Source organism: Spea bombifrons, chromosome 2, assembly GCF_027358695.1.
Source record: "Spea bombifrons isolate aSpeBom1 chromosome 2, aSpeBom1.2.pri, whole genome shotgun sequence".
NCBI classification, from domain to species: domain Eukaryota; kingdom Metazoa; phylum Chordata; class Amphibia; order Anura; family Pelobatidae; genus Spea; species Spea bombifrons.
The window spans coordinates 69,115,974-69,138,806 of record NC_071088.1 but is presented as its reverse complement, the minus strand read 5'-3'; the positions used below and the strand labels follow the sequence as shown (position 1 = coordinate 69,138,806).

Genomic DNA, 22,833 nt, shown 5'->3' with positions numbered 1-22,833 from the left:
GATGATATGAATGTACACTAAATTCATAATTTATGCACTAGTATGAATGAGAAATCAAGAGTTGAAACAATGACCTACAAATATACTATCTTATATCATGAAAAGTAGAAAGAAAGCAAAATTTAGGTTTCTAGTAATAAATGTGGTGTGTATATACATTTGCTACTGAGAAATTCCATAGCAAAATATCGACAAAATAAAATCAAGGCAGTAAAGAATTTAACATGCTAAACGAGAGATGGAATGGCAGATCATCTTTTCCCACATTCTTACGCAAAGCGTATCAGTCCACACCACCAAACCACTGCTGTATTATCAAAGCGCAGAAGGGCTAATCATAAGTCTATATAATAAACTGGCTTGGTTTTAAAATAACTCCATGTGTGTACTAGAAATTAACCCCCAAACACCCATCAAACACTCCGTCTGGTAACCCATTCCACATGGGGTATAAGGCTATCCTGCAAGTCAATAGTAACCATAGTGGCGACAGTCCAGATATTCCCACTTCTCTCATGTTTGCTTAAATCAGGATAGGTAAGGTGAGGAAAAGGAACAGAATGGAAGAAGGGGGGCCCCTTTTGATGCCAAACCCATGCCAATCAGTGCATTCATCAGCTGAGGACAAATCTGAAAGAGAGCAAAATACATAAATACCTGTAAAATAGGAATGTGTTAACTGTCCAAGGGAAGGGCTTAAAAATAGCACCCTGTTACTTAAATAAAATTACACAATGCAATTTTAACAGTACACACAACAGGGTACAGAAGACAAATTAAGTACAACCAGCTGATATACAAATCATTTTTTGACAGATTTCCCACAAGAAAGGCGTTGGCATCTTCTACTTTCATTACCATCCTCATCTAGGGTGGCAAATAACTGTACCATGTTCAAGACTGGCTGAATGGAACTTTTAACAATGATTACATATTGAATTCTATGGAACCACAATGGTTTTTTTTTTTTTATTACATCTATGGAATAGAACAGATGTTCTACTTTAAATTTCTCAGTACCTCACAGACTAACCTATATACCCAGGTAGAATACTAAGAGTTGTGTCTGTGAGGTAGATGTATACAGTAGTGTGTATAAAGGATAGCTTTTTCATTACTATGTATCATTACGCAACATGCATACAATTTTAGCATTAACTTGATGACAAAACTACTCAAATATAACCACATCTTTATGCAGTTTTTTTTATAAAAATAAAAAAAAACATTTTGTGTCATAAAAGGAGTACAGAGAGGAATATGAACTAAAGCGTTACCACAAAGCACAAATGGAAAATACTTCACAAAATAAGTTCTAGTCCAACAAGGCGACGCCATGTATAGCATCCTTCTGCAGTGCACACATGACAGCGGTCAAATTAAACTATATTCTGTTAAATTAAATGTATAGTTTTTGGCACCATTTCCAGCAGTAAACTAAATATCTTTCCATTTTAGATAGAAATATTCATGACACGTCTTCATCAAGCTACACTTCTAGAGAACTGGGGTGAAACAGTGTGTCTAAATAGGACTGAAAAATACCAAAAAACAAAACAAAAAAACAGATTAGCTATTTATTACTTATTAACAATGCAGTACATGACACTCACCACAAGATCACACTACGCTTGCACGTCCGCTAGTTCAGGGGGCATTGGGGACTTGGGATGCTTGCTCTCAAAGTGCTGCTTGAATGTTTTGGGGTCTGGCATCTGTGTCTGAAAGAAGTAAACCACAATAGTAAAGCAACTCTACCGATACACAAGCCACCATAGAGTGCATTAACAGATAGCCAGAGTTGTGTTACATTTGACAAAGAAATGTCACAGTTCTGAAGTTCTAAGTGTTAAAAGACAAAATAAGAAATACTGTAACAAATATAATTACACAGTCCGAGCAGTAAGCGAGGGAGATAGAGAAAAGTCTTACCCGGCACACTGGGCACGTGAAGACCAGTGCAGCTTTGGCTGCAGCCTTCTGATCACAGCCATGTTTCTTCTTCTCCGCCTGCTTTTTGGCATTCTTTTGTTGGGATTGGATCTTCTGCTGCCCCCGAGCCATGCTGCCAAGTCTGTATCAAATTCAGATTTCCAAGTATGAATCCAACTTACTATCAGTTTTTAACAAAAATTCACATTTGGGAAAAAAAATATATATATATATTTTTAAAATCTATACTCCGCTGTTCCGATTCTGCCGCACTCTCCAACCCTAAATGCTCTTTTACATCAATCTTATGCCTATATAGTCTAGACGTCTCTGACAAGCAGAGCATCTACCTCCACTCCACATCCCTGACATTGCCTCCCTAACAAGCACCCTTATCCACAGGCACTTCCTAAACTTAATATAAATTGCACAGATGAAACGCTGTGCTACAAGGCTTTTCCACCGAGCCTTCCGCTAGGTCTACCAGCAGCGTACAATAGTCAAACGATGAATAATATCCCAAATCCATAAAAATATGTTGTGACAGGCCCGATCAGACCCCCGAATGCAGAAGCAGAAAACGCTCCCATCAATTTCAATGCAGAGCATTAATGGCAAGAATCAGTGTCATCAGATCATGGAAGAGGTGGGGGATCAGCAGAGCTACAGTTTCTACCTCAGGTACGTGTAAGTGTACAAGTGAATGCATATTGAAGTAATAAGAGTATTTTTTCATAATGCCTTAACTTTAATAGACAATGAATACATGTTAAATACATTTACACACAAAACAAAGCAAGAATTTGTAGTGTGCCTGTGCTGGGCGCCTCGCGGCACAACACCCCTGCAGGAAAGCATAGGGTGCCGGATTCACAATGACAGCCCTGGGCAGTTTTTATCCCCTTGCCCTGCAAAACCCTGGGCACCAGGAAGTGGTTTCCAGTCGCCATGGCGACCTTACGCTCAGGTTTTCTTGAGCCCTGGGGTAGCGATTTAGGTACAAGCTGATACGTACAATTCATTGATCAATTAGTTCTTCATTGCCTTTGTATGTAACCAACAGATGCTGACAAAAACAGAAAACAATGTATATATTGCCATCTTATTTATGTCAACGACCTGACTGCTGTTTATTAAACAAAATTTCAATATTACTGGTAATTAACTTCCGTATTTACCAAGAAGCAAATCCTAAAAAGCTCAAAAAAAGAAAGAATGTGCGATTTAGACGCAGACCCGTGTTTGTCCGGGAAACTTGCCACATCAATTAGCTTACGGCGCAGAACGTAAAGCTTTTCAGACTAAAAGCAATTAGAGACATGTTTAGCACCACCGGAGAGCCAAACCATTCTCCGAAACAAATAGTTAATGATGTCAGATTCCCGGGAACACTTGTCATGTGACACAAACAGTTACAGGAACGCTGTTGCCCTTAGAAACAGTTATTACAAGACTCTTCGTTAGTTTAATCCTGTATTTTTTAGTACAATAGAGACTGCAACGTGCCTAAGTGGAACAGCACCTTTAAATTTGCTCACCATGCCAGCGAACCAATAAAAGTGTGTGTTAAATCGAGATGTAACTTTGGCCAAATCAGCCATTAGAGAAATAACTGTGAAATTTCGCCCGCCTCACAACTCACTTACAGAAATACCTAAGAGCGATGTATACGGCTCACACGCATCAGTCAGTGTATATTTTACCTGCCACCGAGGGAGAAGCCACTAGATACACGCACGCCGCTGGGTATTGTATTGTATTCTAGCCGTGTTGATGCACGGCACAAATCACGCTAAAGCAGGCAATAAGCATGGCTGTCGGTACCTCAGATAACGGCCAGGCCACACCACCTACGGCATCTGTTCATGTGTACAGGCGAGCATTGGTTAGAAACCCATGCATGCACACCGCAAACATGGCTGCCATATACATTATCCGCACGAGAGAAATAACATTTTCCACATGCCGTTCCATACATCTCATAGCCTCATACTTCGCTACTATCCCCAGGCATAACGATCGGATAAGGCACTTACCAACCTCTTCACCCTCGCGGCCACGAAGACCTCCGCCTCTCAGGGCTTCCCTGTCGCGATACCCAAATCACGTTTAATCGCGACAGCGCAGGCGGCGGTCAGATCCGGGATGTTCCGGCTGCTGCCAGTTTAGAGAAGACGCCACTTCCTACCTTGCTCAGAACAAAGGCGTTGCTTGGCAACAGATACCATAGAAGTCAGAGGCCGAGCGGGCTAGAGCGTACGTCACGCCCACGTTATACTGGTCCAAAATACTAGCGTGGGTCGCGTTACGTGTGCTGCCAATGCTTATAAAACATAGCGGAAGGTAACGTTAATGCTTTGTTTCCGGTGTTTTAGCTCTGTTGTTGAGGGCTGTTTTTTTGTGTACCAGTAGGCCTTGACGTGTTACTGCTGTCAGTTTTGATGTTCGTTTTCACTCCGACTAAAATCAATGTTACCATGGTAACAAGTTACAGTGTGAAAGTGGCCTATGTATATGTGTTATATGGTGAACCAAGGGACCTTGCCCCTAGCATGCACCAATTTCTGTGGCAGCTCATGCCAAGTTCACATATTTTACAATCCACGTATGCCCTTACTGTATTTGTCTTCTCTTATATGGGAACTCTTTTTTGCTAACTCCAAAGGACTTAATGGGGTTTTATCCTGGAAGGTCCGCTTTTACATTCATAACAAGCTGTAGGTTCAGTGATGAAAGCTCCTGAACCTTGCTCATTCATTATTTATCATTGCTTTGCTCCAAAATGCACTCAGTGGAAAAGGGTGCATTGGGGAAAGGCAACCGCAAAACCGATGGAGGGCAATGGTCACAACTAGCAGTAAATAATACACTAATAAAATGACACTTGATGCGCCTAATAGAGAAGGCGATACCTCTCCCATTGGTAGATTCCATAAAAGCATACTAATTAACTTGAATCTGTACAGTACCAACATAACTACAGGGGTGCAATTATACCACAGTGCGAGCAACCAATGCAACGCTTCTTCCAGGTGGTCCAGCAAGACAAAAAAAGCACACTTTATTACCTTCTTTTCCAGTGGTCATGTTACGAGACCACCATATTTATTAGGTGATAATCTACTCTTAGTCTACAGTGTGCAGACCAACCGTAAACAAAAGATCTAGAATACTAGATGACATGTAGGACTGAAGAACCAACAGTAAAATGAAAAATAAAAACACGAGTATCAAACATCTAATACTAATACTATTTTATTAGTCTGACATGACGACTAGTAGGTCAGTTATTTTCACGTCAGGGAGAGGCGAAGTCTCTGTACCAGGACCTTGTATACTTTGTGAAATGTCTGTTACAAAGTCTGTATTACACCCATCCTCGTCAAGGTAACAACTCCAATGGTGAAAAATATGTATAGAGTGAGGTAAGTTTTGATTGTAAAATTAGGGGGAGGTATTGCAAAGATTGCTTAAATGTGTAATATCTGGATAATACTTTAGTTTGAATTTATTTGATTTTGTCTAATGGTGAATCTTACATGTGATAACTGCCTAAAAATATGAATAGCTAATATTAAAAAGTAAGGGAAACCATTATGTCAAATGCGCAGGGGCGTAACTAGAAACCGCAGGACCCCCCCAACTTCACCAAGCAACATGTCCCATAGTGCCACATTTTGCCCTCAAACAGCTTGTGAGTGCCACCTTTGCCCCAAGAAGCTTATCAGTGCCCCCAAAACAGCCTGCCTGTGCTCTCATTGGCACTTGCCCCCTGCAACATACACTATGGCATACATATGTAAACACATTTATACACACAAATTTACACATGCTAACACACACACACTCCCTCCTCACACCACTCATGCTAATACGCACTCCACCTAACACCACTTACACATCCATGCTCTCACACACATACACACCTTTATACATCCACAAAAATGCACACACACTTTTATACATCCATGATCACATGCTTACAAACATACATAACCCCTTCCTCCAGCCAGCACCCCCTTACCTCTTCTGCAGATTATGGTCCGCTGTTTGCACCACGGGGGGTCACATGATGTAACGTGACCCCGCTGCATGCCAGTTCAAAATTGTTTAGAAATGGTCCTTCTGACCTGGACCAGTGCGGTCCAGGTTGGAAGGGCCCTTTCTGAACAATTTTGAAGTGGTAAGGAGGAAGACAGGAATAAGCGGTTGCAGATGCTGCCCAGGCCCCCTAGAATTACGCCACTGCAAATGCATCAGGTTTAACAGAATTAACTTTTTTTCTAACGGTTATTATTCCTATCTTGAGATGAAACTGGTCATAACCACATCTGAAGGTGCAGTTTAGATATTGTTTAGCCATATTTTTAATTTCTAGCTGATGACAATAATATATGCCTAACATTTTCTAAATGAGAAACTGGAAGAATATTTGTTAATGCCCAACAGGAGGGATGATTGTTCAATTTCAAGTCCAAGTAAAGAGGCCCCTATAAAACCTACCGTGGTATGTTTGGTAATGTTTCTTGAATCAATTCCCTCTTAGAGGCTATAGATGATATATATATATATATAAAATTGATTATGGCGGAAAGCTAAAATAGCGGTCTTATCACCGTTACAACCAATAGGCCAGCCTAATCACCAGGCGATCAATGTACAATTCTATGTATTTTTTTTGTTTAACATACTAGAAAGGGATCAGAAGGGAAACCAATTAAACAGCTTTAGTAGAAAACGAGTAAATTAATAAAAAAATTGTATACTTTTAATTTTTACTTCAGCCACACAGCTCTGTGCATTAAAAACACAACTGGTGATTTATTGTACAAGCAAGATAAGAACTAACAGATACACAAAATCGGAAAGGACTACATTTGTCTTATAATAAACTCTGTTACTGCTAAAAAAAAAAAAAAAAAATAAAAGGAAAAAAAAAAAATATGAATGAGGGGTCAGGTAAAGAAAAACTAAGTTTCAACCAGTTGCAACCAAAGGACTCTGGAACACATTGCGCTGCAACATGTAGCAATTCCCTTTGGGAGGTGAAAGATATACAGTGATATCTGGATTCCAATAACTCTGCATCTTAACCATAGGCTCGATCTTGGTGGCGAGCGTGTTCTGTGAGACAGGCCATTAACTACCTCTGAACAATGAGAACGTTATTTCTGATGTCATCAAAATATGTAGTATTTTGCCTACCTAAATGAGAAACTGGGAGAATCGGCCAAAATGCCCATGGGTGGTAGTGGTGGGGGGGTTGATTGCTCAATATTCAGAGTTTCAGTGAATTCTTACATTCGCAATGTCCAAGGAAGAGAATCTACTTAAGATCACTGGAAGCAACACTGATATGTTTGGTAATGTAAAACATTTCTTGAATCAGTTTATGATTGATGTATTAAAAAAGGGATCATAATGCAAACCTGAAATAATGACCGTATCGCCATAGCAACCAGTAGAACAGCACAAACAGCAGGAATATTCTATTGGTCGCTACAGCATTAAGAAACCCTTTTCAAAGACGCAACCGCCATTAACTTCTCCTGCTAATAAGTAGTGAAAAAGCTATGCACACCTTCTTTTATCCTACTATACATATCACTGTGATTAGTGGAACACAACTTAAATTTGTGGGGTTACATATACATACATATACATATATATGCATTTACAATGTTCTACTGTCAATTTCTTTTGCTAAAAATAAAGTTTCACTATTGGCTACATGGTTTGGGATCGAAGTAAACGGCGTGATTGAACCCTTCCCTCGACCGGTGAAAGCCAGCACTTGAACATAATAATGGTCTTGTGGCATAATTAAAATTTGTATTGGTAACATGAAATGTATCCTATCGCCTGGAATCCTATGTAAGCCTGCTTTTTGGTGACAGTTTAAGGAGAGTGTCAAGCCTGGTCTAGTGGTAGAATTAACTGTTCTGTATTACAAGCCTCCCAGTTTCTGTCGTGTTAGGTGTCCCGTTTTCAAGTGCAAGGGAAAGTCCGTGTGCGAGAAGACCGGCAGGCGATGAAACCTGTCTCTCGCGACCATCACAAATAGCAGGTAAAGTTATGGCAGAGTGTGTGTTATGATACTGAAACCCTCTAAAAAAAGGTCCGGGGGGGTTTGCCACATAGTTTATATAGCTTTAGAAATTCCTTGTAGTATTATGGGTGCCTTTATACATACCCCACTGAACACTAGTACAAAAGAGATTATGTCTTAACCCATTAGGCTGCCCATCTCAAAGCAGAGCACATGACCGTTTGGCAACACAATGGGTTAAAAATCAACTCCCTTGAGCTCCAGTTAAAAAGCTATTAAAGTTCACATGATGGGTGTAGCACCTTTTCTCCGGTGTTACACTTCTGCATTGTGGAGTCCTATCCTCATCACTGTGCTCAGTTTCCCACAGCTGAGATTGAAGACGCCCGTGTCCCTACTTTCACTTGGATCCAGCAGGGAACATTTTCTATACACAAAAGTATTCAAGAGGAGAAGAAAAAAAAACTTCAGAGAAGTAGTGGATGGGTTTACAGGGCAAGGATGTTTCATTCACAGTCCAGTGCTTGTCCTGCCTTGCGTAGAGGGTGGGTTGGCTGGAGGCTTAGAGAAGGAGAGATGGGAGGACCTGACATCCTGTTAATCAGATAATTCCACGTCCGAGTCCTCTTTTGCTTTGGTCAGCTCCTCGTGAACTTCTCGCACCATGAGAATGCGGGTCAGCATGCTGTCTAACGTGCCTGGATCAATGGGCATGTTGGAAAACCACATGGGGCTGTTCGGCACACACGAACGCTCTGGTTGCAGGTAGAAGACGTCACTCCGCTGCTTCACGCTTTCAGAACTGCTTGGGGTACAATAAGAAAGAGGTGGAGTGTGAAGCAACAGTAGGGCTGAAAACAAGGCTGTAAAGCAAAGTTATACATTTATGTATATATTTATGTTATATATTATGCATCCACAGTTTTTAGATTATGCACGTGTTGGTCGATAAACAGCCTTACAAGAACAACTCTTAAAATAATAGGAGCAGGGCAATCATCTACTTCTGTACCACAATGCCTTATGTTAGGTCATTTTATGTATGGTTTATTTTTCACTTTTATTTTGTTTTGCAAAAAAGAAAAAAAAAAAATTCGCTTTCCTGGAAAGAGGGAGAAACATTGTTTTTTACCGTCTTTTCTTCAATCCCCCAGCACTGTTATCACTGTGATTGCAATGAATGCGATCGGCTAGCAGGTAAAGCAATAGGATATCCCAGCAAGGTCTAGACAAACCCTGCAGGGGATATCCCGTCCTCCTGTGACCTTCCAGCTGATGTCAGCAATGAGGTCTCCTGGAAGGAATAGGGCACTTCTTTATGTAACTGCTTACAGGCGCTTGTGCCGGCAGCCATAACAAACTATGGTCAGCAGGGAGCCAGCGATGCTGTCAAAAGAAACCCTGGTCTCCCATGCAAATTAACAGGGACAAGATGGCTTAATGGGGAAAATAACCATGCAGAATTTGAACAGATAGCAACAACAGGAAGATATTGAATTCACTACTCTACAACAAGAGTTATGAGGATAGTCTTAAGAAGGACAAAGCGCACTTTAAACCCCTCAACACAATTTGACTACTGTAGCACAAATACACTTTCAATATACACAAATCATGCAATCAGAAGCAAAAATTTTACAACTTACCATTTGGACAAGTAAAATTCATAAAGCCTCACTGGGCACCTGAGAGGGTTGTCTGTGTTTTCCGCCATCTCCATTACAAACGGTCCATCCTCGTCTTCCACTCGTTTCCTCTTTCCCATTGCTAATTTGTCTGCAGCAGGGACCAATAGAAGATTCCAAAGATATCTTAGCATACAAGCTAAACATTAAAAACTCTTCCAAGGACACAAGACAAACCCATAAACCGTGGGGAAATTTACAATACCTAGACTACCTAAGACTAGCTTATTCCTGAATGAATACAGCCGTGGGAAGTCCCACCCCATAGACATAAGGTTGTCACACTTACCGTGCTCCACCTCAGGCTTGTGGTATGGTGGGATGAAACGAAGATAAGTGATCTTTGTATTGTATTTCGCTGTCTTTGTGCGCCTCATGACGTAGGCAAAAGAGAGTTGCTGGTGCTCACTCACAGTCTTTAACTGAAAGTATTTGGTGGTAAAGAAGAGGAGGGTATTGAGAAGGACAGTAGGTGAGTAGGCCCCAAGCTGCTTGCATTCCCACAGATGCTCCTCTTCAATCCTTGAAAGCATGTAACCTGTAATTATATATTTGTGGAACCAATTACTTAATCGTGCATAACTAACCTTAAATATGTCGCTACAGCGGAACAATGGCCAGATATTCATAGAGAAGGGCTTTTACCAAAAACACGTGGCACATTTCAGCACAATCAGCAGCAAGATTCTATCGGCTGGTATGGCGAGCGCATGAACTGTACCGCTTCACAATTTCTCATTACACGTACCGTTAGCTAATACGGGTGGATGCCAATTCTTTAGTAGCTTCGTCAGTTCCACCATGAATCTGGAGTAGGGCTCTGTAAAAAGACTGTCTATCCTTCCATTCTCGAATAGGTACTAGAGAAGATGAAGAAAATAGGAAAGGTAAAACTAATGGCTGACTCATAGGAAACAAGAGCAAGATTATGCGTTCTCCATTTATATGTAGAACTAATAGGAGTAGAACCGTTTTCTGCCAGTAGCTTGTCAAGGCATTAGGAAAACAGCCACTACTAAGAAGAAACATACAAGTGGTTCATTATATCTTCAAGAGGCTTTGCGTTCACCAACATGCAACTGATAAATCAGACCGATAAAAAAAAATTAGCCGCAAAAGGGAGTCAATACCCCTTCTTTCAGAAGATGAAAATTATGCATCACAAACGTTTGGAGAATCAGTCTTAAGACACCAACTAGTGAGGCGATAGATAGATTGTAGCATGTGTGAGGATTACCTGCTGGACGCCAAGGCACAGGTACAAGATGCTGTCCGCATTGTACTTCTCACCATTAGGCCGTCGTACCTCCTGTATGAACTGACACAGACCGTAGCTAAGTTCTGCAAAGGTGCAGGACAAAACGTCTTCCTTCAGCTTCACGGGCCGCACTGTAAAGAAAAAACGTAAGAGGCCCAGATGTGACATCCTTTTTTCTTTTTGACTATGGATGAATAATTAAAACAAGATAATGTCGTGCATATGGTGGCCTCAAACCCCAGTGATCCTATATCCAGTTCTCATACATTTTAATTCCAGTTTGCATTCTATAGATCTATACAGCTTACATTTCACATCTGGTGCAACCCAGAACACACACGCAAAACATGGTAACCTCATAAACACGTAGGAAGTTAATGTTTAGCGGGTAATCCATAAAACCAGATTCATTCTCACGAAAAAAAATGTGTTTCTCTCACCATGGTACGTCTAGGACCATATCACACAATGTGTGTGCAAAAAAAAAAAACACCCGCATTTTAAAACCCAAACACCAGTGATTTAGAAAATATATATCTTATGTCACCTCCAGAATTTTCATGAGTTTGGGAATGGTCTCCCTCCTCCACACACTGCAGCTTGGAGGGGGAGGATATTGGCGCATCTGAGAGTCCTTACAGGGTGAGAAGAAAGGAAGGATGTGGTTAGAGGGAAGGTAGGGCTATGGGCAAATCTCCCCCAAGAGTCTACACTCTTTCCAACGGTCAGAACATTTTTATTTTTTTACTTAAAAGAGAAAACCGTATTTACTACCGAAATTCTATTTGCATTTTTACGTACCCCCAAACTTTACATCTTCTGTTTCTTCTTGTGCATTTTTCCACCTCACCCAGTTCTTCCAGGCATTGACCCCATACATATATTTTAACGTGGAGCCTAGCACAGAGCACCCAGGGTAAGATCCCTGCATGAGGTTTCGTGGCTCCACAGCCACTACTGACTTCTTCCGGCCCTAAAAAATTGAAAACAGAAAGAAACTAATGCAAGATACACAAAATTAAGTCAGAAAAGTCTGCCACTTTTTTCCTGAGTTTTGCAGAGGAAATAATCTCTGGCTGCACTAAATTGGCCCGAATATAGGCCGCACAGGGACGCGCAATTCATATCGCCCGATGCCTGGGATATGCAGTTCCAGGCGCTGGGCGGGAGATTTCTTTTTTTCTTTTTCATTTATCCCTGCTGCAGGCAACCACCAGGGTTAGGATCCAGATCCCCCGCAGAGTTGCAGGGGACCTGGATGCTCCTCTCCGGCAGTCGGTGGAGGTCTGCACGATGCACATAGACAACCTCCGCTCCCGGCACTTCCGCCAGGACTTATATGGTAGAGCACCGGCGTGACATAACCTTCTGGTGCTCCGCCATAGAAGCCCCGGTGAAAGTGCTGGCAGCAGAGGTTGTCTACGTGCATCGCGCAGATGTCCACCAGCCAACCCTGCTAGACACCAGGGAGTCTGGGGGTGCATTGGTAAGTCTGGGGCGTGGCATATGTAGGGGGCAGAGTGACATTATCAGGGGGCATAAAGCATATCATGGCGGGCAGAGTGGTATATCTATGTATTTGTGTAATCGAGCCAATACGGTACATACAGCGTTGGAATGAGACCTTTGTAGCAGTCACATTCTCCTAACCTCTATACAAAACCGACCCAAATAACATACAATATAGAAGAGCAATAATCTGGGGCATGCACTCACCCTTCTCTTTGGTTGTGGGAAGCCGTCCCTGTGTTTTCGTCTAGCCCGAGAGCGGGCAAAGAGACTGGAGCCCTTGCTTAGTGGATCAAATACTTCTAGAAATGCCAGAAGACAAAAAGTTAAAAGAAAAAAACCAAAACACTGCATTAACTTATATCTGTATATCTGCCGTACTGTCTGTATACCTCACTTTTAGCTGTGTATATGTTGTTTAAGCTACAGCATTTACTCGTGTGGGAAATTTGCAGGCCTTTTGTGATTTTTTAATCAAACCAAAAGTGTTCAAATATAGCAACAAATAGTACATGCATTGTATTCCCGAGCACAGAGCAGATACATAATGGAGTGCACTTCATTTATTTGTTGTTGCGTTGCATTATATGCTAAACTAGTATTATAGAATAAGGGATGACGCCTCTAAGTGTTGCATGCATTTACATACACTGGCCATTTGCAAGACTGGAAGGGTAAGGAACTGGGGCATTCCGGTCTATCACACAAGGATATGGGAGTTTTTCTGAAGCCAAGACATGCCTGTTGGGAAGTCAGCTTCAAGATCCTGCTCTGTCCCAACTCTGGAGAGCTGCCGTAGGTCAGTGTCAGGCTCGGGAATGTTATTAGACCTCATAGTGTAGTGGTTTAATTCATCTTCCCAGCTGTGAGGTGTAGATACAGCTTCAGACTCCAAATCCCCGCTGTATGTGCTTCCTTGGTCTATGATGAAATCAAAATCACTTCTTGAAATCCAAAACACTTCGTTAAAGCTCAGATAGAGGAGTAATACAGTGTTAATTATCTTTCAGGTGGCAGAACCAGCATGATCATGGTTTGCTCTCACGTTCCATCTCTGACTTTGATGTTGATTTTTTTTCTTCAAGGTGATTATTCACTAACCTCCATGTGATAGGGTTTTCTCCTTCTCTTCATCCTCTGCAATCATTTCTGCCATCTGAAGTATGTCTGCCTCAAAGGGATCAGATGGGACTTTTTCCTTTAAGTCTGCAATGGCATCTATGATTTTATCAGCATTATCTAGAGTTGTAGGGATCAGCATGGGTACGGGAACCTATAGAAAAAGCCAAAGAGCAAGTAAAGGTTAGGCAACCTCCAGAAAGCCGAGCAGAAATCTAAGCTGTTTATCATGGATTTCCAGCACACTGGATATCTATACCACAATACAAAACTGCTGGACATTCAATGAAGCTGGCTCTCTGACCCAAGCTCTGCTGATTAGAACACAACCTACCTATTATATAGAGTAGCATTAATACAGATAAGTGGTACCTATACAACCCTAGGATTCCAATTGTCTTTCCCCATAACAGTTATATTATTTGCCTAAAACAACAAGCAATATTCCAAAATTTACATTTAGACTTTTTACTGGTTCATGTATCTTCTCTTCCAAAATTAGATATATTATCTTACCAAAAATGCACTTCCACATAGTGTTCACCATGCTTTCAGCAGGGTGCTTAATCCCCAGATGAAAGCATAGTGAACACTATGGGGAAACGCACGTTGGTTCAGATAATATTTTTTTTTTTGCAGTCCAGTGATATGAATTAGAGGTAAGGCAGATGAAGTTCCAATAGCTTTTCCAGTCCATGCTGGAGCATTAAGAGTTAAGAGCTAGACACAGGAGCAGTGAGGACAGAAATACTGCTAATTAACTAATAGTTTGCCGTTTTCTACTTCTAATAGATAGACACTGAGTGTGTGAGATGCTTAGGATTTTTAGATGCAGGATTTCACTTCAGGTTTCTATTCTGTTGTTACCAGGTTAGATAACCCATATGAATCCTGTTAGTATTTGACGTGGGTTTCTTCCCAACCTATGACAGGTTTGTTGGTACATGGTTTACGTGTATTGTCATAACCCTTCAGCTGATGTAAACATTGGCTAAAGTTACTGTATTACAAAAGGATACTCACAGGAAAAGGCATGCTCAGTGGGACTGGGGCATACTGGGAGTATAGATGCATGGGCACAGGAACAAAGACTGGCACGGGTACCGGAAGCACAAAGATCTGCGGCTGCCCATCACTTTCTGCAGAAACAAAACCAATTACAATGGTCAGAAAACTTTGAAAACAATAGCAACACACACAATCTGATGTGAGACTATAACTCTCTAGCCCACACAATCTTCTGGTTTTCTCCCATATATGAGCAGTTATTACATGCCTGGCCTTCTTTCAGATCCAGGTAAGTCTGCCAGATAAATTGCTAAACTCTACCAGCTAAGGTAAGTAAGATCTAACCAATAGTCCCAAGGATAATTTCCAAAAAGACAAGTGACCCACAATGGGCACAGTATGCACTCTGCACACCAACCTCAACAGCACCTAGACTGTTCATCTGAGAGAGAACACATTGTAATTAAACGTACCTGTCTGACACTCCTTGTGCTGAGTGTGAGGTTTGCACGAGGTCGCCTTGGTCTGTGTAATAGGTTTGCAGAGCAAGGCTTTGTTCTTGAGGAGCCTTGGAGGTTGAGAAGGAGGGAGTTTGAGGGCATCTGTCTGGGTACTTGCCTGAAATATTTAAGAATAAACATGACAGTGTGAATTGTGGTGCAACCTAAAAAGTCGCATCAATATTTATCCTGCATTTATACACTGGCACGATGTCCACACAGTATTCAAGAGAGCACAATTGGTGGTTCACATCCAAAGGAAGTTCGCTTAAACACTGGTAACTTACATCCCCAATGATTTTTGCCATCACAGTTGGTACAGCACCTGGAAAGAGTGGCAAAGTGAAAACAGCAGTGAGAAGGAATATATAGATTATATTAGCACAACTTTCACGCACATTATAATATGTTGACAAAATAATCCCGATTCACAATCCATAAAATAAAATGGTTAAAAAAAATAACTTGCTGATAAACCTGTGGGCTAGGTTCCAGTAACTGACCTAGCTTGAAAGCCTTGGTCAAAAAGATACACCAACACCTCACTGGATTTAACAGCAAGATACACGATACAGTGACATGAACGCCATCATCAGTTGACATGCATAAGGTGAACCAAGGAAACTGACATGGCCATTGATATGCATTTTTCATACAAATCATTGATTCTTGAAAGCTCTTTTCAGTCGGCTGATGCCATTAGATATTCACAAGATACTATATATAACCACAACGAGATCTGCATTTGATGTCGGTAATATGCTCGTACCCTGCAAGACGTTGGTAGAGTTAGCGGTGGGCTGTGCTGCAGGCGTGCTTGCCAGAGACACTACGTTAGCAATGACTGGAGTTGAATCCTTGGTGCCTGTAGAGACTGTTGATGCTGGTACTGCTGGTACCATGGGGACGTTTGCTGAAAGAAAAACACAGCTCCATCATGTTTCCCAAAATATACATGGACACTGATCATTGTACATGATAAAGGCTTAAGTTTTGCCCCCTACTGCACTGGCCTATGTCCCCACTAAAGACCCCATTCATTCAGGAGACTATTAGTTAAGAGAGATGGTGATCCTCAATCAGGGACAAGTGCCCGCTTTCTTATTTATACCTGTGTTATTGGCTGGGGAAGGCTCGGGTGTGCATTGTTGGTTGCAGAACATCAGGATGCAGAGCAAGTTGCAGAAGTGCTTTACTTCACCTTTCCATTTGAGACACTCGCTCAACTTGCCCTGCCGTTTACAGCCATCACATTTTCCCATCTGACAGAGAGGGAAAGGCGAGAAAAGTAATTATAACCACAACGGTAAGACAGAAAATAGTTCAGCAGTTAATGTCTTTATAAATAAAATGGACACTGAGGGAACTATCAGGAGATGTCCTGTTGCAAATCACTGGCTCTACTATAGATGATAAAAAGGCAAACCCTAGCATGTTTCCCCTGTTAAAGCAATGTACTTGCCCTAGCACTGCATTATAGAAAGGCAACAAACTATTATAGCAGGAAAAACTCATGGTCCTCTGTTTTTTAATTATTGCCCTAACAAATTTAAAGGGCACCTTTAAGGGCATGAACTTGTTCATTTTCTAAAAGTAAAGATTGTATATGTGTATTTCTTAACGCTTGACAAAGATCAATTTCACTGATCCTCCTACACAGTCAAAAGATCTTCTCTAAAAGGGTCTATCTACATATACTTAAAAGAAATGGTCGCCTAAATTGTATTTCTACCCCTCCTCTGGCTGTAGGTAGGAAGCATACCTCTCATTCATTGTAAAGGGTGTGCTACTGAGCATATACTGCTTTGAGAAGCAGCAGCTAGGGAAGTAGTATCATTTTCTAACACCCAATATAACTAAAGAATACCTGCACTCATCTGGATACATTAGAATGTCACTCTAATATGCACCTAGCATGAAAACAGGGCTGGAGTGGATCTTTAAATCATTGTGGGGTGTTAAAAAAAAAAAAAGAAAAAAGAAAAAAGCTAGAGTTGGAAAAATATTTCTGTAAATGATTCTATGTATATAACTCATGTTCTTCGCCATAAAAATTACAGCCAAAATAAAGTTAAAGTCCCCTATGTCTAGTATGCAAAATGCTGGGTCTGTTCCTTCATTTATTTTAAGCTGGGCCTGTTCCTTCATTGCGCACAATGTGATTGATTACAGCTTACCTGGTAGAACAACACTGTAAACTTGGACATGCACTCCTCCCCACAGAACTCTTCTACTTTCCCTCCAAACTGATTCCGCGCCAGCTTGGGAGACGTCTGAAAGCAGTAGCTGCACATTTTACAATGGGTGCCCCACTTCTTTGACAGGTCGTGCTTGTAAAGTAGTTTGCAACCTAGAGAGCAAATCCCCAAACACAATGTAACGTTGTCCATGGGACAAAAACGGCACACAGAGTGAAACGACGGCCTTAAGCTGTTCCTACAGTCTAGGGCAAGACGGACATTTTTAAGGCCCTGGGGTGTACGACTGGGGTCTACGACAAAGTGTTTTTAATCTTAAAGAAATTCACCTTTATGAAAACGGGCAAGGCTTACCTTCACTGCAAAACATCTTGTCTACTCCTGAAAAGCGAACAGCCTCCTTTACTACCTTGTCTATCTTGCAGTATTCGCACATTGCCATGAGCATGTTAATTTTCTTGTACTCATCACAGCAGGTTTTCCCACAGAACATGTACATTTTACCCTGAAAGCAAGCAGAAAATTTGTTTTTGTTTAGATAGCTGATCGAGGAATACTAAATAGAAGCTTCAGCAAATGTTCCTTCAAACCTACTGTTAAGTAGTTCACCTAAATACCCATTAGAAGTTTAGCTAATCCAAGACATATAGAAAAGTTTATTGTGCCTCATGTTCGGGTGTGTGCTGATTCCTTGCTTTGCTGTATGCACATTTGATGTACGTGACAGATAAAAAGACACTTGTATGCTTGACATGATGCCCATTTGTCCTGTACATGGTTAATATAATAAGAAATTGGGAAGCTATGGCTTTTTCATTGCTCAGTAAATGTTACAAAAAATATTTTCAAATGACATTCCTAAATGAATGCATCTATAAAAAGAAAATTATATACACACACACACACACTCTATAAACACATTTACAACCACCTCCAGGAGTTCTAAAAAAAAAAAATTATGTTATAACCCTTTGATGTACAGACCGACATTCTACCCTGTAGGCTTCTTAAACAAATATTTCTTTACAATAATAAAAATTAAAAAAAAAAAAAGCCACATGATAAAAGGTGAACAATATGAAATAAGGGGGTTCCAACTAGAGGGTATTTAGGGAACTTAAATAAGAGAAATCGAAGAAGAAGAAGTCACCATTTCCAGACACCAGTCATTTTGCATTTTTTTTACCTTGAAGTCAAACAGCTCTGGTCTGGTGGCAAACAGCCGAGTGCAGTGTTGGCACCGTAACTTCACCGCAACGCGAGAGACAGAGCTCTGTGTTTGCTGCTGTTGTTGCTGCTGCTGCTGCTGTTGTTGCTGTTGGAGCTGCTGCTGTGCCTGGGTTTGGGATTGCGACTGTGCTGCTAGCCTCTGCAGGCCTATGGCTGCTGAATTGTTGATCGATGAAGATGAGGACGTGGATGTTGCCGAGACTACTGAGGGGACGCTACTACCAGCTTGTGTTGCTGCCGATGCGGCAACACTCATGATAACTTGGCCCTGGGACAGCGGGACCACCGACGAGTTCAGGGCAGTAGGCTTGTTGAACAGGTTCTGTAAGGTATCAGGAATTTCAATAATTTAGGATACTAACATATAGCACAATAGCAAATTATATTAAATGTTTTTGCGGTTTATGTATTATTGTTTTTTTTGTTAGTTTGTCTAATGAAGCAAACCTCTGTAGTACAACAACAATTGTCTACTTCCAAACTGCAGGTCCCTCTGTTACCTACTAACAGTTACAGCATAAGCTTTCGCTGAAGGTGCCAAGCTTGAGGACCTGCTGTGACCAAGTTTAGCTCTGGACTTACAAACATTTGAGTTTAATATGATACTTCCAGTTTTAGTCCTCAAAAATTGAATTCTTTTCCACTTACCCAACAGTGGACTAAAAAAACAAACTAGTTCTGCATAAGCATGAGAAAAACAGGAATAGCAAAATAAAAAAATGAGGTTTACTTAAGACAGTACCCTTTTCCCAGTGAAGTTTGTTTTATTGTTCATTTGAAACTGGTGCATAAGAGAACAAACTTGTCAGGAATACAAAAGATAGAAAAGACAAAATCAGATCAAGTCCTACCTGAAAAGACACTACACAGTTGTAGGTGCAGAAATTTCGAATGCTTCCATCGGACATTGCCAGGTGATACTGGGGCACAGCCACTGTCTTACAGCTGTTACATTGAATTTGTGTGCCTAGAACATTGAAATAAACAAAAGTGTTAGGTCTCACATTCTCATCCTTTAGCCTCTTCAGTTTTTTTACATCACACACTCCATGGCGGACAGGCATCCTGATCTATTTTGATGAACATACCGGAGGACGTGACCATCTGAACCTTGTAGGCAGACAAGCAGTTGGCTGAACAGTACAGCTCTGTACGGCCTGAGCTGTTGGTGTTCTCGAACATCTCAGCTGAGGAGCGCAAGGTCTTGCACAAAGCACACGGTGTGATCTTGGCCGATTTCTGTTTTCGATGAAGGAAAACGGAAGACATAAAAAACGAAATGAGACTAAAGTTGACATTCTAGAATTCTTTAACTGGTTTTGAACTACTACAATGAAAACAAGAAGTCCTCTGTTGACATCCCTGGGTAATAAAGGTCATAAGAATTTAAACACTGTACATTTATTATTATTATGGTTTTGATAAGCAAGACCCCCTTTAATTTAGAACTGGTAACTGATATCAGGCGCCTGTAAGACCCTAAACAATGTTGGAACCGATCTAGAACATAATCTCCATGGACAAACACCAACAGCTGGAAGCAACAACCATATGCATCTAACATATATTAATGATTTGATAGACGCTTCTCTTCCTGCCTTTGAGGTGTGAAATTACAAGACTCCTACGGTATGAAAAGGTCCAAATTACATATTACAGGAAGCAGCGTGTTACCCCATGTCTGGTGAGTCAGGAGATAATATCCAAGCAAATGCTAAGTGGCTTCGAAGCACACCTACCGGTGATTTGTTTTGGGGGGTTTATTTATTTACCTGTTTGAAAGCAGTGATGCAAGATGAGCTGCAGAACTTCTTGCACTGGCCATCAATGTTGAGCAGGTGACACTGGCCTGAGCCACTGTAGCAGTAGCCACCACAGTTCTCACAGCAGTTCATGGTTAAGTTATTAGCGGAGCGAAATTTAGAAAAACAGGTATCACTGCAGAGTTTGTGCACCACGTTCTGGTAGTTCACCTCGTGCCGGATCTTCGGGTAAGGGGGACATAATTATAGTAAGTTACATGCACCGTAAAGTGATGAAGACAAAGGAAAGTAGTGGTAGCGAAATGAAGGGACAAGAACAGGAGGAAGGCCAAGGTAGACCAAAAGAAATGAAAAGACAAAACTGGGAAACAGAAGAGGAAATCCACTTACCACTGCATTCTTCAGACACACGCTGCACCTGGTGGAAATACTATTTGTATGGATGGTAACGACGGGTTTCCGCTTGGGCTCGTATGCAGAAAGGCATACCTCGCTACAGAAGTCTTTGCTGCCACTAGGATTGTCAAACTGAGCTGTAATAACATCCTTTGGATCCGAAATCAATCTGAACAAGATACCCCAAAATAAGACAGGTAAGAAACTCAACAAAAATAAGTCACTGTTATAGACATGTCCGCTCAAGAAGACGGGTTTGCAAAGTGTAAAATAATAATAAAAAAAGAAGAAAGATGATGATTGTTGACCAACAAGCACACAATATAACAGGAATCCAATTAAGTACTAGTGTACGAGATGAATCTGCCCAAGCAGCCACCTGGTAGGGGTCAAGTTTTTATTGCCAGGGAGGAAGAGGCAGATAAGCTTTTCTCTCTTGATGCCTCCAAAGATAACAGAGGATAAAACCCCACTTGGCCTGCATTGACCAGGACTATGAGAGGATGGTACTAAAAGAGCATATGATCTAACAATCTGCGAACTGTCTCACTCTACAACTGTTTATCATTAGTGCATGAAAGGCGGGAAGCAAAAAAAAAACAAAAAACAGTTTTTTCACTTCAAGTCTGCAGACTTTATTCACATCTACAGGCTCCTGACAACACCCTATATTTTGCAAGAATGTTATAGGGCTACTAATTAATAGTGAGATGTGGAGAGGTCATGATATTTACTTTGTGCAATTTGAGCAGGTCCTCTTTGCGGGCGGCATGGTTCTTGCTGGAGGCACTGTATAGCCAGTAAGGCAAAGGGTGGAGCAGAAAAGCTGCGTAGACCCTTTCCGTTGGTATGCCGTCTGTCCCTTCTGCAGAGTCTTTTTGCAGCCCGAGCAGGACACCCTTACAGAAGTAGGGGGGACTGCAGGAACTGCGGGGAGAGACTTGGTGGCTCCAGGGGAGCTGACGGGTGCGTGCAAGCCACCGGAGAGCTGTGGAGCTGAAGAAAGGAGATGGATTATTACGCCAGCGGATATACGGATGTAGCTGAGGTGCTGTCTCTAGTTTTAGAAAGTTTAAATTGCACTACTATAGAGACGACTGGAAAAAGCAGCATTGACTTTATTAACAAGAGGTGACATCCACAAAGCTGAAAAAAGTATTTGGAGATTAGAACTATAATGTCCAAATCCTACACAAATGTCATCTAATCAGTGTGCAAGGGCAATAATATTAACTTTTTAACAAAGTTAAAAACAATTTACAATCCTAGAATTGACACACTGAGACAAACCAATACATTAAAGAAAGTCCTGCTTGCAGGTATACATATTCAATGTGTTGTGATGTTGAGGTGTGTCTGTGTCAGTATTAGGGTGTATAATGTAGGCGGTTGATTGGTACTCACCCAGGGGGCTGCCACTGACGGAAAACACTGCGCTGATTTTCAGCTCCCCTTCCGAAGATTTTGGCTGCTGGGAATATTCCTGCAACAGAAAAGGGAACCGCATTATACAGCTGTTCCAAGGGCTCGACGTGCAATGTCTCCAATAATAAGAAAAACAAATGAAGCCAATGGCCATTGAAATGTTAAGGAAAGGCTACACTGCAGCTATCCACAGAAACAATCGCTTCCACAACACCTCTAACAGGTAGACAGGACATATATCATATTACTAAGATGTAGTCAATGCTGAATATTCTACATAACAGTTTAAACTGCTTTGGTGGTGTTAGACAGGGGTAGAACTGGGGACTTATTGTCTAACATCGAAAATTTATGTCAGTGAATATAATTTTTTTTTATTTTTTTTTGAAGTGACAGAATGAGTTTGCTTTGCTGGTGATATGGAGGATTAAGCAGTTTGTATGTTGTAAAACCCACCACTTAGATTTATCCATAATCACCTAAAGCGAAAAAAACAAAACAAAAAACAAACAAACAAACAAACAAACGAGACCTATTGTTCGTTCACTTCTACAATAGTTTTAATCTCATTTGAGATGCTGGAGAGGGCATTAACGGGACAGTATAATGCCCCTGACAGCGTCCCCCCAAAAAATGCATGTTAACGTAATTAAATATGCATGCTTTCAAAATTAACCCCTTCAATCCCCTACGGACGTACTGGGACATCCAAAAAATCCCTGCCGCTGCACGGGAGATCGGCTTTCTACTGTCTGATCTGA

At 41.2% G+C, this 22,833-nt stretch overlaps 2 protein-coding genes across 3 annotated transcripts in view; both read right to left on the bottom strand.

Moving 5' to 3' along the window:
- Nucleotides 1-266: 266 nt before the first annotated feature.
- LOC128472743 (zinc finger protein 706-like) lies at nt 267-4,163 on the bottom strand. 2 transcript variants are annotated; one of them, XM_053454684.1, is made up of 4 exons: nt 3,973-4,163; nt 1,933-2,074; nt 1,614-1,721; nt 267-630 (listed from the first exon to the last, which is right to left on the bottom strand). In XM_053454684.1, exons 2-3 carry the CDS (start codon nt 2,062-2,064, stop codon nt 1,626-1,628), a joined length of 228 nt encoding a protein of 75 aa, XP_053310659.1. In that variant the 5' UTR covers nt 2,065-2,074; nt 3,973-4,163; the 3' UTR covers nt 267-630; nt 1,614-1,625. The 2 variants fall into 2 exon arrangements, with proteins under 2 accessions (XP_053310659.1, XP_053310658.1); XM_053454683.1 differs by having other exon boundaries at nt 3,969-4,151.
- Nucleotides 4,164-7,097: 2,934 nt separating this feature from the next.
- The window catches only part of ZMYM4 (zinc finger MYM-type containing 4), a 30,116-nt gene continuing 14,380 nt past the window's right edge, over nt 7,098-22,833 (bottom strand). Inside the window, exons 5-27 of the mRNA XM_053454682.1 lie at nt 22,052-22,130; nt 21,382-21,643; nt 20,642-20,816; nt 20,261-20,473; nt 19,577-19,727; nt 19,340-19,455; nt 18,445-18,810; nt 17,613-17,763; nt 17,238-17,410; nt 16,172-16,322; nt 15,830-15,973; nt 15,348-15,385; nt 15,034-15,178; nt 14,576-14,691; nt 13,535-13,706; nt 13,175-13,354; nt 12,641-12,735; nt 11,726-11,897; nt 10,904-11,055; nt 10,415-10,526; nt 9,956-10,204; nt 9,628-9,757; nt 7,098-8,783 (exon numbers count right to left, since the gene is read on the bottom strand). Coding sequence (XP_053310657.1) covers nt 8,579-8,783; nt 9,628-9,757; nt 9,956-10,204; nt 10,415-10,526; nt 10,904-11,055; nt 11,726-11,897; nt 12,641-12,735; nt 13,175-13,354; nt 13,535-13,706; nt 14,576-14,691; nt 15,034-15,178; nt 15,348-15,385; nt 15,830-15,973; nt 16,172-16,322; nt 17,238-17,410; nt 17,613-17,763; nt 18,445-18,810; nt 19,340-19,455; nt 19,577-19,727; nt 20,261-20,473; nt 20,642-20,816; nt 21,382-21,643; nt 22,052-22,130 — 3,747 coding nt within the window. The 3' untranslated portion in view covers nt 7,098-8,578. The remainder of the gene's footprint in view (nt 8,784-9,627; nt 9,758-9,955; nt 10,205-10,414; nt 10,527-10,903; nt 11,056-11,725; nt 11,898-12,640; nt 12,736-13,174; nt 13,355-13,534; nt 13,707-14,575; nt 14,692-15,033; nt 15,179-15,347; nt 15,386-15,829; nt 15,974-16,171; nt 16,323-17,237; nt 17,411-17,612; nt 17,764-18,444; nt 18,811-19,339; nt 19,456-19,576; nt 19,728-20,260; nt 20,474-20,641; nt 20,817-21,381; nt 21,644-22,051; nt 22,131-22,833) is intronic.